Genomic DNA, 12,671 nt, shown 5'->3' with positions numbered 1-12,671 from the left:
TCAAGATCTTTTAACAGTTTATTGACCTCACTGACTGAGAATGGAGAAAAAGAGAAGGTGTGATTAACTGAGGATTGACTTGTAGGAGGGATTTGATTTGTAGAAGTTTGGTTATTAAGTGAAGTGGCTGATTTTCCATTAGTAACTGTGTCAAATAAAGAACCAGAAGCAACAAAATGTTTGTTGAGACAGTTCAGGATCTCGTGCTTATTTGACACAGGAGCAGAGTTAACGAGAAGTTGTGATGGGAGGTCAGATGATTGGGGGGTGCCTGAGAGAGATTTAATTGTTTTCCAGAATCTGTTAGGGTCATTTAGATTTTTGGAAGTCTGAGATAAGAAATAGTTTCGTTTTGCTGCTTTGACAGCAGTTGTGCATTTATTCCTCATCTGTTGAAAACTCAACCAATCAGTGTCTGAGTCAGATTTTCTCGCTGCGGCCCAAAGATGATCTCTCCTGTGCAGGAGGTCAGCTAGCTCTGGAGTAAACCAGGGGCTGTCTCGTCCCTTTATTCTGAACTGACGAAAAGGAGCATGTAAGTTCAGGAAATAAATGAAATTATTATGAAAATAGTTCCAAGCGGAGTTCACGTCATCAGTTAACAGAATACGATGCCAGTCAAAGTGAGACAGATCCCAGAGGAATGACTGTTCACAGAAATGTTTCAGATCCCTTTTTTTAATTAATCTGGGCTTAGAAGGTGGAAGTTTAATATCTCTGAGAGTCGCTGTCACACAGTGATCACTCAAAAGATCAGCGAATACACCTGTACCAGGGAATTTGTGAGGCATATTAGTTAGAAACAGGTCTAAGATGGAGGAATTGTCAGGATGGCTTTTATTTAATCTGGTGGGGGAGTCGATCAGTTGGGTTAAATTAAAAGACAAGCAACATTCCTTGAATTTGTCACAGAGGGGGGTCGACTTACACCAATCAATGTTGAGATCTCCTGCCAAAAAGATCTCTTTGAATTTTAAATTACCAAGGAATTCCTTAATGGCATTTAATGCTTCAGGTGAAGCTGTGGGGGGGCGGTAGCAGCAGACTACAGTTAAAACCTGGCCTCCATTCAAGGTGATGTTTACAGATAAGACTTCAAACTTGTTTGGAATTGTTTTGAAAGTCACAAGACTTGAAACCAGAGTGTCTCTAATGTAAATAATGACTCCACCCCCCCTTTTTTGACGATCACAGCGGTAGATGTTAAACCCATTGATTGCCACGTCATTATTCATTACAGATTTGTTGAGCCAGGATTCAGAAATAAAGATAACATCTGCCCCAGAAGAACTGACCAGGATTTTCACAGCATCAAGTTTTTTCAGAAGGCTACGAGCGTTTACATGCAGGAAATGGAGCCCAGAGGCGTTTTTAAAGTCATTTGGTGTGCTGTAATTAGTGGGGGGGTCCAGGATTAGGTTGAATTCCTGAGAGCAATAACAACATTATTATCAGACATTTTCTTGAGTTTTTTGTGACTGATGTGTAATTACAGGAGTTAACAGTGTGACAATTAGCCCCATAATCGAACCATGAGAAACATTAATGAAGACGCGATCATTCAGAACCCAAAAACAGTGAAAGTTACAGTGATGGACAGATTCAGGTGTATTAACAAGATTCAGTGACTCCAGATAATCTGAGAACTGAAAATAGTGACAGTAATATGAATGATGCAGAAAAGATTCAGACCATAAAACATCACAGTTCAAATGGGCAAACAAACCCCACGAGGTGGCCCAACTGCAGTTTGAGTCAGGCTGAGGGGGGCTCCGGCCCCCCTGTGAAGATGGATGGATGGATGGATGGATGGATGCTCCCATGAGAAACAGAAGCTGGGTCCAGAATCAACAGGCCGAAACAGAAACTGAAAATTTGCAGCAAATAGCAGAGCGAGCTGCCAGAAAATCCTCCTGAAGTGAAAGGCATGGTCCAAGTTCGTTTCAGGTCAACAGGGGCCAACAACGTGATCCGGAATAAAATTAATTATTATCCAGGTGAGTTTGGATGGAGGCCTGCAGCAGCTCCGATACAAACTCCGAACTTCTCTCGAGCACCACGCAGCCCTGCTCCTCCACGCTGCTCCTCCACGCTGCTCCTCCGCTTCTCAGCACCCGACAGCACGGGGCACCCCCGGTGAAAAGCGAGACTGACCGGAGAGGCTGAGGCTGAAGTCGGCAACTGGTCCGGTCCGGTTCTGCTCCAGTTCGGCTCCGGCGCTCCAAGCACGAGAGACGAAGAGGCTGAAGATATCCCTGGCCCGGTTTTGCTCCGGTCCGGCCCAGTCAAGCAGCGCGGTTCTGCTCCGGTCCGGCGGCCCAGTCCGGCGGCGCGGTTCTGCTCTGGTCCGGCGGCGCTTCAAAGCACCGGAGTGTCTCCTCCAGGTGAACACAACGACTCCACAGAGGTGGATCGTCCTTCAGTAAAAGTAACGGGCTGCTCACTGAAGCTGAGACCGGCTCTGTAGAAGACAAATTTCCCCACAGCCACCTCGATTCGGTTCTGGTCCAATTCGAGGGTCACAGGTACACTTCCCCCACACCTATGGAAACACCACGAGGGCCAGACCAGCTGAAAACCAGCGAAATACCACCCGGCGATATTTGTCGGAACCAGGTAGAACCACAAAGGTCCAGATAAGAGTTCGTTGAGGTCCAGGGAGAGAGAGAAAAAAACACCGGACCTTCGTGCGTCGACTCCCCAGCTCGAGGGGTCACCTGGCCGGCAGGGTGCGCTCAGAGTGACCGATGGGGGGGAGCGGCCGATCGGTCCAGGGCCAAAATATTATTATTTTTTTTTTGGACGGTCCCGTCCGGCTCTCTGAGTCACTGAACACCGAATTCGGTTGGAAGGAGGACCAACTTTAGTCCGGTTCGAAAAACGGGTCAGTTTGATGATAAAAGACTGCAGAGAAGCCGGAGGGAGCTGCTGTCCATCAGCTCGCCGGAAGTGAAGTGATACACATAAACAGTAACAGTTTGCTGCTTTACCAACAATAAACCATGGGTGACCATGGATATCAAGGCAGCAGGAAGAAGGCTGCATTTAGGAGGGGGGACAGGGAGGACATGAGGAGAGTGCAAATTGAGGTGAGGGACAAGATCAGGGAAGGTCAGGAGCAGTACAGGAGAAAGCTGGAGAGCAAACTGGCCCAAAACAACACCAGGGGGTCTGGACTGGGATGGGAAGCATCATTGGTCTGCTGCAGTGATGGGAGGAGACCGATCAGAGGCCAGCAAGCTAAACCAGTTCTTCAACAGGTTTGATGTTGAGGACTGCTCACTCCTGATCCACAATCAGAGGCAATGAAGGGTTCAGTGTCTTGCCCAGGGACACTCCGATATGTGACTGCTGGTGGAATCAAACCCTCAACTTCAGCACTGGAGGACGACTGCTCTAACCACTCAGCCACAGTCGCCCACACTTTACACACAAAACCTGGTTCTATTTTTTTTTTTTATAAGAGAAGTGAATATATTCTACAGGGATAAAAGTGGGGTACACTATGGACAAGCCATCAGTCCATTACAAAACCAACACAAAGACATTAAACCATGCATACACATTCAAGTTTAAGGGAAATTTAGAATTTCATCAAATTCGTATGTTATTGAACCCTGGGACAAACCAGAGTACCTATTGGAAACTGTTGGATGCACACGGGGGAAAATAAATGTTTGCAAAGAAAGGTCTAGAGTTTTGAACCTAACATCATTCTGTTGTAAAGCGACAGTGCTAACGACTGTCCCACTGTGTTACAATATTTAAAAAAAAACTTTTGAGTATGTATTTTCTTCCATGTGAATAGATGTATTTTTACTTTATGGCCTGTGAGCTTGAGGACTCTTTACAGTATATTAACTGTTCCTAGGACTGTGCTTTTCTGAACAGATATCTCTGAGGTTGCTATAATGATTTGTTGGGGCCACTCTTCCAGTGTAGGGCCAGAGCCCAGAGCGCACTGATGACCATAGGCACCATTGAGACTATGACTCTCTACAACATCTCTACTTCTTTTAGTCTTTGATATTTCTCCTGCTTCTCATCTTTTTTCTTTATGTTACTGTCACTGGGGATCTCTACACATATCACCATTGTTTTCGTCAGTAACTAGTCTATCTGTAATTTGTCAGTCTAGATCAAGAAGTCCCACAGTAACTTAGCCCTGCCATTCTTTTATACTCGAGGTGGAGTCTCTCACATTAAAAGTGGAATATCCAGTTTATACTTGGTACAAATGTTCCTGTACACTATTCCAGACACTTGGTTATAGTAATACACTGGCATTTTATTTGTTTGCATCTTTAGCTGCTGACTTTAGTTAGTGCCAGTCTCCAAACCATACAACAGGTGTCACTGCCCAGTTGTAAAAAATATAAAAAATACTCTCCTGTCTTGCATCTCTTTCATTTACTCTTCTGTCAGTCAGAAATCCCCAATGACACATGGTCCCATTCACTCCAACCATCACTGCTCTCTTCCTCACCTTACCTGTGTTCTGCCCATTAACTGAATGGTTGCTCCCTGGTATTTGAAATTATCCATCTTCAATACCTGTGTTTGCAGCTTCACTGTTCTACATTTCTGCATCACATTCAAACTATCTTAGACTGACCTTCTTGCCTCCTCTCTCCAGAGCATACCTCCATTTCTCCTGACACTCTTTCACTGCTCCTGACTCTAAATACATATCACAGTGTTGTCTGAAAACAAATAGCCTTTTCAAAATTTTGTCTCTTTTCTTATATTTTTCTTGTCTTGTTTCTAAATATACAGATAATGTTATTAATATTTTTATATAACTCATAAATATATTTATTAAGTAATGCATTTTCTATCTACTCATTTATCGGTCCATTTGGCATCCAATATCATCCGCTTTTTCTGAAGTCGGGTCGTGAGGACAGCAATTTAAGCATGGAGGCCCAGACATATCTTTCCACAACTTCTTTCAACTCTTCTGGGAGGATTTCAAGGCATTCCCAGGCTAGCTGAGAGACATAATCTCACCAGTTTGTTCTGGGTCTTCCACCGACTCACATTACAGTGTGAGATGCCCAGAAAACATCCATTGGGAGGAATCTAGGTGACATACTTACCAGATGTTCAAACAACCTCAACTGGTGTATCTCAGTGTGGAGGAACTGCAGCTGTTCTTTAGTCTCTCCTGGATAACTGAATTTTGTACCTTTTCTTTAAGAGGGAGCCCAGATATGATAATGTACATAGCTAACTACTTTAGACCGCTTGTCACTGTAACTTCATACTTTTGGTCAATCCCCGTAGTTCGTGACCATAGGTGAGGGTAGGAATTTAGGTCAACCAGTAGACTAAGAAATTTGCCTTGTAGCTTGATTTGCTCTTCACCACAACTGACCAGCACAGAGTTCGCAATACTTCAAAAACTGTGCCTATACATCTGTTGAGCTCACAGTTCATTCTTCCCTCATTCATGTACAAAGCCCTGAGACACTTAAACTTCTTGATTAAAGGTGGTACCTTACTCTCGACACAAAGAGGACAGTCCAACCTTTTTCAACTGAGGACAATATTCTCACATTTAGATGTGCTTATCCTCAACCCAGCTGTGAACCATTCTAATGAGAGCTGAAGATTATGGTGCAATGACGTCAACAGAACCATGTCATAATTTCAAGTATGCAGAATAATTATTATAAGTGCAATAATCAGTCAAGTCCATAGGTTAATTAGTGAATAACATGGAGAAATGGCTCAATGTCTCACTCTTGGACAAACTTGAGGATAATCTTATGAAAAAGCTGATGAGCTTTTGTGATTGAAAAAATATTTCAAACAACCTTTTCACTTAACTTAATCATTAATTAAGACATGCTGTCTACAAGATAAAACTGCATTGTAAAATAAAACTTGCAACAAACATTTTATGACTAAACAAAACCAAGATTCAACAAGATAAGATTCAAACAATACTGAAACATGATGCTATGTCAAATGTTCAACGTCTCCTTCATTCTTAGGCAATGCAGCCAAACATGCTAAATTAGGAAGATGTCAACCAAGGCCTAACTTCTCAACCAGGACCAGGTTCAACTGAGAGTTTCAGTCGACCATATAGATAGTACAGTAAAACGGGTCTGATAGTCTGATCTCTGAGACCATAAATGAGCGAAGTCAGACATCTGGGTAAGATGATAAAAAGCACATAAAAAATATCCTGGACCCATACAAATATTATCCTTGTAACAGTTTTTGCAAAAACTACAAGCAATGGGTAGTAAATGGTTGATGACAGACTGAGACCCAGCTGCACCAGATGCAATAGCAGTGTCTTCTGGGCTTTAAGGGCAGATACTTTGTCTGTAGAAGCTGATTTGGCTGCTAGTACAACTCCAGTATAGGAGAAAATTACTGCCAGACCAGCTGAAATAGACATGAAGCAAGTGTAGGTTTTGTCAAAATTTTCACGCAGAGGGTCTGGAAACCAATTAATGTCATAGCAATAGTCTTTCATCAAGAAAGTTCCCAATTTTTCAACAGAAAACTGCAACAAAAAAAAGCACCGAGTGACATTATTTAGTGAACTGACAGCCCAGGTTGCAATGACAGCCAGTGTTGTGTTTCTGATGGTGATGATGGAAGCGTGCCTCAGAGGGTAACACACAGCTACATATCTCTCCAGAGACATCACCACCAACGTGAGGGGAGAAATGCTGGCTGTTAGATTGGCAAGTGTAGTGAATGTACCACATACAGGATATGTTAGTTGGACTCTACAGCTAGCAAGCAGGAAGAGAACCTGGCTCATGGCCAACTGAGCAGTGTCTGCAACAAGAAGGTTATACAGAAGAACGTAACGGCAGGTGTCACGAAACACAGGTTTACTCCTCAGAGTGAACATCATGGTGCCATTAATGAAGAGAAGCACACACGCTGGAAGTGTAGACAAACAAGAAAGTATCACTCTTTCCAAGACACTCTGATACTGCAATCCTGCAGTGATGTTAGTGTAAGAATAAGAAATATTTGACATGTCAAAAATTTGGATTAATGTAAAATAAAGATATAAAATTATTAACTGGGTGATCTCACTAAAAACAAAAACAAATATAAATACACTTTTATATTCTTACATCAGATAAAAATGAAAACAACCACCAGTTTAGTCCACCAGCCTGTAAAAAAATAATAGTAAGTAAAATATTACTCTGGTTTACACCAAAACTCTTCACTTGTGAAGATGACAGATTCAAACCAATGCTGAATTCAGTGTGGGCAGAGCTGATCTAGTGTTTCATTGGCTTAACCTACGATTTATGAGCTTTGACCTGGTAGACTGCTCACATGACGTATCACATGCTTATCAACGTTTCCAAAGCATTGATGGATGATGTAATCATTCTTTCATCTGTACTTTTTTATACAATTTGGTTTTCTTATTGTTCATTGGTTCCACGACCTGAGGAAACTTCTGAACCTACTATAATATTTCTGAGTTAAAATAAATAGAATTATAATTTTACAATAAATGTATATTTAGTATATATCAATTCATCTGGTTTTTTTTATAACATTGTGTATTCATTTCTCAATGGGCGAGAGGTGAGATACACAAAGGACAGGTGAGCAGTTCATCACAAAATACAAAATAATGTACAGGTACACACAATTCAAACAACTGAAATATTATGTATGAATTATTATTAACAAACACTGCCATTATCTGTGCAATTTGGTAACTTTTTGGTAGTTTTTGGAGTGTATGGTTTGGTTTCATACCCTTTAGTCAAGCCAGGTCAAGTTTATTTAAAAAGCACATTTAAAATAGCAACTGTTACCAAAGTGCTTAACAGTATAAATCAATGGGAGTAATTAATGAAAAAATAAAATAAAACTGAAAATTAATTAAAAAGCATCAAAAGAGGAGTCACCTGGGCACAACAAACAAGATGGCAGCTGGCTAAGAACAGTCCGCTTTCTGACCTTTGCTAATTAACAAGTTATTTAATGTGGGGGGCTTCTACTTAATGCTGTTCTCCTTCCACAGTGCTGTGTAGAAGGGTTTCTCTAATTTTTTAAGTAAAATCCATCCATACATCCATTATCTTCAGCTTGTTCTGAAGTCGGGTCATGGGGGCAACAGCTTGGGTAGGGAAGCCTAGAAAGCAATTTCCACAGCCACATCTTCCAGCTCTTCTGGAGGACTCCAAGGCATTCCCAGGCCAAATGTGAGACATAGTCTCTCCAGTGTGTCCTGGGTTTTACCCAACTGGGAAGAGACCCCGAGGAAGACCCAGGACACACTGGAGAGACTAGGGTTAGGGTTAGCGTCCTCCCAGTCGGACATGCCCAAAGCACCTCCCTAGGGAGGCGCTCGTGGAGCATTTTTACCAGAACCACTTCAAATGGCTCCTCTCAATTTGGAGGAGTAGCTGTTCTACTTTGAGTCTTTCCTGGATAATTGAACTTCTCATCCCATTCCTGAGGGAGAGTCCAGCTACCCTGCGAAGGAAACTCATTTCAACAGCCTGTATCCGCAATATCATTCTTTCGGTCACTACCCAGAACTTGTGACCATAGGTGAGGGGAGGAATTTAGTCAAAGTCAGAATCAGAGTTTCTTTATTGTCATTTGCACCTCATGTGGTACATGTAGTGGAGCAAAATAATGTACACAGGGTCCCAGTTACATCCAACAATAAAATGTATACGAAAAACAGTAATAAGATCTAAGATATGAACTAAGAAAAACATTAACTAAATATACACTAAGCACTCATAGCATAAAAACATTACGTCGAAAATCAGCACGAACATGAGTCTGTGTAAGCAGATGAGCACGCATGAACACACCAACATGAAATAGATCAGCAGCAACATGAAACAGATCAGCAGCAACATGAAACAGATTAGCAACAACATTGAAACAGATCAGCAGCAACATGATGTGATTTTTCACAGTGATTATTCTGGTTAGAGATTCATGAGTCTAACAGCCTCAGGGTAGAAGCTGTTCCTCAGTCTAGTGGTTCTACACTTAATGCTCCTCAACCTCCTTCCTGAGGGGAGTGGGGCAAAAAGTGTGTGTGCTGGGTGAGTGAGGTCCTTCATGATGCAGGTGGCTCTCTTCTTACATCTGGAGGTGTAGATGTCTGTGATGGTGGGGAGACTGACTCCAACATCTTCTGTGCAGCCTTCACCACTCTCTGCAAAGCTTTTCTTTCTGCAGCTGTGCAGCCTCCATGCCACACGTTGATGCTCGAGCACAGGATGCTCTCCACTGCACACCTGTAGAAGGAGGTGAGGACTGAGCTTCCCAGACCAGCTCGTCTCAGCCGTCTGAGGAAGTAGGCTCTGATGAGCTTTCTTGATCAGGCTGGTGGTGTTGTTGCTCCAGCTGAGGTTGTCATTCATGTGTACACCCAAGTACTTGTAGCTGGAGACCACTTCCACTGCAGATCCTCTTATGTTCAGGGGGGTGTAGGTGTTTTTGTTCCTTCTGAAGTCCACAATCATCTCCTTTGTTGTCTTCACATTGATGTGAAGGTTATTCTTTGCACCAGCTCTCCAGGTGTTCCACCTCTTGCCTGTAGCTGGACTCAACATTGTTTGTGATGCATCCCACCACCGCTGTATCATCTGCAAACTTTACAATGTGACAGCCTGGATGGGTAGCTGCACAATCATACGTGAGCAGAGTAAACAGGAGGGGGCTCAACACACATCCCTGAGGAGAGCCAGCAGTGAGGGTTATGGTGGAGGAGGACAAGTTGTGGATCCTCACTAACTGTGGTCTATTTGTTAAAAAGTCTAGTACCCAGTTGCAAATGAAGGGGCTTAGTCCTAGTGTGAATAGTTTGTCCATCAGGGTTTAGGGGATCATGGTGTTGAAGGCAGATGTGAAGTCCACAAAGAGCATACGGACGTAAGAGCCTTTCTGCTCCAGGTGGTTGAGTACAGTGTGGACCACAGAGGAGATGGCATCCTCTGTTGATCGGTTCTCGTGGTACGCGTGCTGATGAGGGTCCTCGATGATGTTGATGGTTGTTTTGATGTGAGTGATGACCAATTTTTCGAAGCATTTAGCGACTATCGTACTATTTTACTGGATCTAAGTTCTGCCTTCGACACCATCTGTCATTCTATCCTCCTTAACAGACTAACCGCCATTGGCATCTCGGGTACTCCGTTAGACTGGTTCAAATCATATCTCTCTGACCGCACTCAATTCATTCAGCTCAAATCCTTTCGTTCCCACTCTTCCCCCGTCTCCACGGGTGTCCCCCAAGGCTCTGTCCTCGGACCCCTCCTCTTCATCATTTACCTCCTTCCTCTAGGTCACATCTTCCGTAAATTTGGTGTCCATTTTCACTGTTATGCTGATGACACACAGCTCTACCTATCAACAAAACCAAACTCCACCCACCCACCCTCCATCCTCATCGACTGTCTCAATGAGCTAAATCACTGGTTTTCTAACAACTTCCTACAACTGAACAGTAACAAAACAGAAATTATTCTTGTCGGTACCAAAAACTCTCTTTCAAGATCAGAAAATCTTCTCATCCCCCTTAACAACTCCCTGCTATCCCCCTCGCCTCAGGTCAAGAGTCTTGGTGTCATCCTCGACACCACTCTCTCCTTCACTTCACACATCAACAACGTCACTCGGTCTGCCTATTGCCATCTCCGAAATATTAACCGTCTTCGCCCTTCTCTCACACCCCGCTCCACAGCCATCCTTGTTCACAGTCTTGTGACTTCTCGGATTGACTACTGCAACTCCCTTCTTTATGGCCTCCCCAACAAATCTCTCCAGAAGCTACAATTGGTCCAGAACTCAGCTGCCCGTGTCATAACTCAAACCTCCTCCTATAACCACATCACTCCTGTCCTGCAGCAGCTCCACTGGCTCCCGGTTAAATCACGCATAGTCTTCAAAATTCTTCTTCTCACTTTCAAAGCTATCCACAACCTTTCCCCTCCGTACCTATCTGACCTCCTACACATCTCCATCCCCTCTCGCTCTCTCAGATCCTCCTCTTCACTACACCTCCATGTACCCTCTGCCCGCCTCTCCACCATGGGGAGCAGGGCCTTCACCTGCTCTGCCCCTCATCTCTGGAACTCTCTACCCCCTGACTTAAGAAACACCACCTCTCTTTCTATATTCAAGACTGCTCTGAAAACACATCTCTTTAGACTCGCTTATCCTTAACTTTGCTGTATGTATTTTATATTCTTTATGTATTTTATATTCTTTACGCATTTTATATTCTGTATGTATTTTATATTCTTTATATATTTTATATTCTTTATTCCTGTTGATCTTTGTTCTTAATGTAAAGTGTCCTTGGGTGTCATGAAAGGCGCTTTTTAAATAATGATTATTATTATTATTATTATTATTATCGGGGTGAGGGCCACTGGTTGATATTCATTCAGACCAGTCACTGTAGAGCTTTTTGGGACTGGGATGATGGTGGCAGTCTTCAGGCAGGTGGGAACTGTCTCCAGGGTAAGTGAAGTGTTAAAGATGTCTGCCAGCACCTCGCAGAGCTGATTGGCACATTCTTTCAACACTTTTCCAAGGATGTTGTCTGGTCCGGTTGCATTGTGCGGATTAATCCTCCTGAAAGTACTCCTTACTTCAACTGAGGTCACGCTAAAATGCTATTTGTCCAGTGGTGAGGTGAGTCTGGTGCTGGGTGGTCTGTTGGGGTCTTCAAATGGAGTAAACCGGTAAACAGAGAGCTTTGCCTTACAGCACCCTCTTCACCACAATGGTCCGGTACAGAGTCAGCAATACTGCAGTAGCTGCACCAATCTGTCTGTCAATCTCACAGTCCATTCTTCCCTCACTCATAAATAAATACCCAAGCTACTTGAACTCCTCCATTTTCAGTCAACCTTTATTTAGACTGGTAAATCCCATCGAGCCTACTCATTTACAAGAGAGACTTGATTTCAACAAAAAAATGTTGACAACAATGGACAACAGCAACAACAATAAACAGTTATAAAAAGTTACACAGATTTTTTTAACAAATAGGATGGCTAAAAAAAGTAAAAAGAAGAGAAAAGTAACAAAAAACTTCTAGATTCTAAGGCGAATGTAGAAAACTAAAAACAGGAACATGTCTGCATTGGTCCCTGCCAAGAGTCCAAAAGATTCTTAAAGCCACTTAGAGAGGTCAAAGTTGAGAGCTTCAGATCTTTTTGTAAGATATTCCAGGAAACAGGAGTGGAGTAGGAGAAGGCCCTTTTGCCTAGTTCAGTTCGCACTGAGGGAACACTGCAGGTAATAATGTCCTGAGAGCGCACGCTGTAGCTGCACTCACGCAGAGACATGAAGGAGGAGATGTATGAAGGCAGCAGACCAAGAAGTGATTTAAAGACAAAAATGTACCAGTGGGACAGTCTGCATGAAGTTAATGATGTCCAGTTAACCAGTGAATACAGGTTGCAGTGTTGGGTACGATAATCACAGCCAGTTATGAATCTTAGTGCACCATGATAGACAGCATCCAACATCTGTACGGTTCTTGTAGGAGCGTTCATGTAAATATTGCCACCGTAATCAATGGAGGGAAGGAAAGTCACAGATACAAGGTGTTTCCTAGCATTCAGGGTTAGACAGGATCTGTTTCTGAAAAAGAAACCCAGTTTAACTTTCAGTTTCTTTACAAGGTT

At 43.0% G+C, this 12,671-nt stretch overlaps 1 protein-coding gene across 1 annotated transcript; it reads right to left on the bottom strand.

Moving 5' to 3' along the window:
• Window positions 1-6,052: 6,052 nt before the first annotated feature.
• On the bottom strand, window positions 6,053-7,012 carry LOC119420365 (odorant receptor 131-2-like). Its single transcript, XM_037687750.1, has one exon. It carries the CDS (start codon window positions 7,010-7,012, stop codon window positions 6,053-6,055), a length of 960 nt encoding a protein of 319 aa, XP_037543678.1.
• Between the last annotated feature and the right edge of the window lie 5,659 nt (window positions 7,013-12,671).

Source organism: Nematolebias whitei, chromosome 14 (genome assembly GCF_014905685.2).
Source record: "Nematolebias whitei isolate Nwh7 chromosome 14, NemWhi1, whole genome shotgun sequence".
Classification (NCBI taxonomy): Eukaryota; Metazoa; Chordata; class Actinopteri; order Cyprinodontiformes; family Rivulidae; genus Nematolebias; species Nematolebias whitei.
This window is presented reverse-complemented; position numbering and strand designations above follow the sequence as displayed.

Bases quoted from the DNA above. Each gene is read 5' to 3' on its own strand.
- LOC119420365 (XM_037687750.1), bottom strand. From the start codon at position 7,012: ATGTCAAATATTTCTTATTCTTACACTAACATCACTGCAGGATTGCAG.